This window comes from Rhinopithecus bieti, unplaced genomic scaffold, assembly GCF_001698545.2.
Source record: "Rhinopithecus bieti isolate Rb0 unplaced genomic scaffold, ASM169854v2 scaffold_61461, whole genome shotgun sequence".
Classification (NCBI taxonomy): Eukaryota; Metazoa; Chordata; class Mammalia; order Primates; family Cercopithecidae; genus Rhinopithecus; species Rhinopithecus bieti.
The window spans coordinates 1,060,420-1,064,015 of record NW_016823852.1 but is presented as its reverse complement, the minus strand read 5'-3'; the positions used below and the strand labels follow the sequence as shown (position 1 = coordinate 1,064,015).

The 3,596-nt window shown below is 55.5% G+C and overlaps 1 protein-coding gene across 1 annotated transcript in view; it reads right to left on the bottom strand.

Moving 5' to 3' along the window:
- The window catches only part of PPP1R13B (protein phosphatase 1 regulatory subunit 13B), a 127,931-nt gene extending 127,033 nt beyond the window's left edge, over positions 1-898 (bottom strand). Inside the window, exon 1 of the mRNA XM_017861865.1 lies at positions 218-898. Within this exon, the coding sequence (XP_017717354.1) occupies positions 218-430 (213 nt within the window). The 5' untranslated portion in view covers positions 431-898. The remainder of the gene's footprint in view (positions 1-217) is intronic.
- Positions 899-3,596: the final 2,698 nt, after the last annotated feature.

Below are 3,596 nucleotides of genomic sequence, written 5' to 3'. Positions count from 1 at the left end.
AGAGGCCGGTGGGAGGGGCGCGGGGTGGGGGGGCCCGGAGCGGGCACGTGACCCGACGCCGTGCGCTCGGAACCAGCCCCGGTCGGGCGCCCTTGGCCGGCACCTGCTTCCCGCCCCCACCAGCGTCTTCCGCGGCCGCGCCCCCCGCACTGGCTCCCGAACCTTGGCCTTTGCCCGAGCGAGCCGCCGCCTAGAAGCCTGTGCCACCTGTGCCCACCTGCGCCAGCATCCCTCGAGGTCCAGCTCCAGCGTCCCCGGGCAGGGTCCGGTCCCCATCTCCAGGGTCCAGGTCTCTCCCTGCAGCCCCGTATCCAGAGGCGCCGCCCCCTCGGTCTTGAGCGCCGTAGTGACAGAGCCCTGGGCAGGGCCCTGAGCAGACCCTCAGCAAAGGCTGCCAGGGGGGCAGGCACCCGCTCGGGGCCCCCCACATGGTGCCATTCGCCCGGACCGCGGCGGAGAGCCGACAGGGGAACTGAGGTGCTCCCCGCGGCAGCGCCGAACTCCCACGGGCATCAGAAGGCAAGGTCTGCGGATGGCCCCAGACACAGAAGGCGTAAGCCGCCCTGGGAAGCGCCTGCCCGGTGGAGAAGGCCGCCGCGAGGTCAGGGTCAGTCTGGAGCCTGTCTGGTGCTCGGAGAGGCTTCTAGTTGCTTCACAGTCGGGGCAGAGCAAGGGAGGATGCCAGAGAGCTCCCACCAGTCCATTCCTGGGGAGCCACCCCGTCCCTCAGAGGCCACGGGGGCTCGTATTTGAGAGTGTGGACTTTCCAGTTAGACAGACTTGGTTCAGCACCGCCTCCACCACACCCTCGCCTGGGATCCTAAACAAACCGCATCTTCTCTGCATCGTAGTGTGCTTGTCTCTGTGATGAGAGAGTGTAGGGATAATAGTGCCTGCCTGGTGTGGGGGGGGGGGGCTTTTTGGATGCGAGGGATGGAAAGCTCCCAGCACAATTTGTGGCACGTGGTAGCTGTTCCATAAATAGCGTTCTGTAGTTGGGCCGTGATTAGCAAGGAGGCTTAGTGTACAGACGTCCCTGGGATTTTTAAACTTACCCACACCTGGGCATGAATGGCTAATGACACGCCTCTTCTGGGAACAGGGTTTGGAGAGAAGAGGAAGCTCTAGATAATGAGTGATCCTAGGCTGAAAGTCACAGACATATCTAAGTTCTAATTCTAGCTGCTCTACTTCTGACCTCCTGTGGAGCCTTAGGCAACTTGCACCCCTTCTCTGGGCGTTGGTTTCCCCAGCTTTGACAGCTGATGTCCCTGAGTCACGAAGGGGTACATCTGGCCCACGAAACCTAACAAAGGACAGGTTTTGCCAAGGCACTTCAGAGAGGTGCCCCCCGGCGTAAGGTGAGCCAAATGAGCCTGCTCTCCCAGAAAGGGGAGCATTGGCACAAGGCCCCCCCCTCTTGCCTGCAGGACCTGTGGGCACAAACAGTGGCAGCTACCCTGCCTCACACCAAAGCCTCCTGTATCCTCCAGGCAGGGGTCCATTTGAGGCAGCCTGGTCAGCTCCCCGTCAAGTCCATCCCGCTGGTCCCTGTCCTCCTCCCCACCCAGCCTGCCACCTCCAGGCATCGGCCCGTCACCTCCCACTTGAACCAAGCTCATTCGTTATAAGCCCACTGCTCTAGTCTCCACGCCCCCACCATTCCCCACAAGTCCCTGCCCTCCATCTTCCTGGAGCACACAGGGCCCAACCCTGTAAAGCCTTTCTGTGTCTCCCCATTACCCAGAACAAAGTTCATGAGAGGCCCATCAGGAATCGCCATTAATGGTGGGGTGCAGTGGCTCACGCCTATAATTCTACCACTTTGGGAGGCCAAGATGGGAGGATTGCTTGAGGCCAGGAGTTCGATACCAGCCTGGTCAACACAGTGAGCTCCCCCATCTCTAAAAAAAAAAAAAGGAATCACCACTAATGATGGGATATAGGCATTAGGGTTATGGAAGAAGATGTCCATATTTTTTAGAGATGCATCCTAGCATATGTAAGGGGTCTGCAGTTCGTTTAAAAACAACTCAGCCGGGGGAAAGAGAGCTAAGCAGTTAGGAACAGCTGAAACATACGTGGCAAATTATTTATAACGTTTGAACCCGGATGGTGAGTATGTTGGGCTGCATTGTATTTTATACTCTATGTTTGAAATATTTTATGTTAAAAATGATTAAAGGGGCCGGGCGCGGTGGCTCACACCTGTAATCCCAGCACTTTGGGAGGCTGAGGCGAGTGGATCACGAGGTCAAGAGATCAAGACCATCCTGGCCAACATGGTGAAACCCTGTCTCTACTAAACGTGCAAAAATTAGCCGGGCCTGGTGGCAAGCGCCTGTAGTCCTAGCTACTTGGGAGGTTGAGGCAGGAGAATCACTTGAACCCTGCAGGCAGAGGTTGCAGTGAGCCGAGATTGTGCCACTGCACTCCAGCCCAACGACACAGCGAGACTCCATCTCAAAAAACAAACAAAATGATTAAAGAGGCTGGGCATGGTGGCTCATGCTTGTAATCCCAGCACTTTGGGAGGCCAAGGCAGGTGGATCACTTGAGGTCAAGAGTTCGAGACCAACCTGGCCAACACGGTGAAACCCCGTCTCTACTAAAAGACAAAATTAACTGGGCATGGTGGCATGCGCCTGTAATCCCAGCTACTCGGGAGGCTGAGACTGGAGAATCGCTTAACCCGGGAGGTGGAGGTTGCAGTGAGCCGAGATTGCGGCATTGCACTCTAGCCTGAGAGACAGAGCAAGACTCCATCTCAATAAATAAATAAATAAATAAATAAATAAAAGCAAGGCATGGTGGTGCTCACTTGTAGTCCCAGCTCCTCAGGAAGCTAAGGCAACAGGTTCACTTGAGCTGGGGAGATGGAAGCTGCAGTGAGCCAAGATCACGCCACTGCACTCCAGCCTGGGCAACACAGAGAGACCCTGCCTCAGAAAAAAAAAAAAAGATTAAAGGCTGTAGATTAAAGGCTGGGCATGGCTGGACACAGTGGCTCAAGCCTGTCGGTGGCTCAAGCCTGTGATCCCAGCACTTTGGGAGGCCAAGGCAGGCAGATCACCTGAGGTCAGGAGTTTGAGATCAGCCTAGCCAATGTGCTGAAACCCTGTCTCTACTAAAAATATAAAAATTAGGCCACGCGTGGTGGCTCACACCTGTAATCCCAGCACTAATCACCGAAGCTGAGGCAGGCAGATTGCTTGAGGTCAGGAGTTCAAGACCAACCTGGCCAACCAGTCTCTACTAAAATACAAAATTAGCCAGGCATGGTGGCATATGCCTATAATCCCAGCTACTTGGGAGGCTGAGGCAGGAGAATTTCTTGAACCCAGGAGGCAGAAGTTTCAGTGAGCTGAGATCGTGCCACTGCACTCCAGTCTGGGCAATGGAGTGAGAACCTGTCTCAAAAAAAAAAAAGAAAAAAAAATTAGCTGAGCATGGTGGTAGGCGCCTGTAATTCCAGCTTCTGGGGAAGCTGAGGCAGGAGAATCTCTTGAACCTGGAGGCAGAGGTTGCAGTGAGTTGAGTTTGCCCCACTGCATCCCAGCCTTGGTGGCAGCAAGACTCTGTCTCAAAATAAAAAA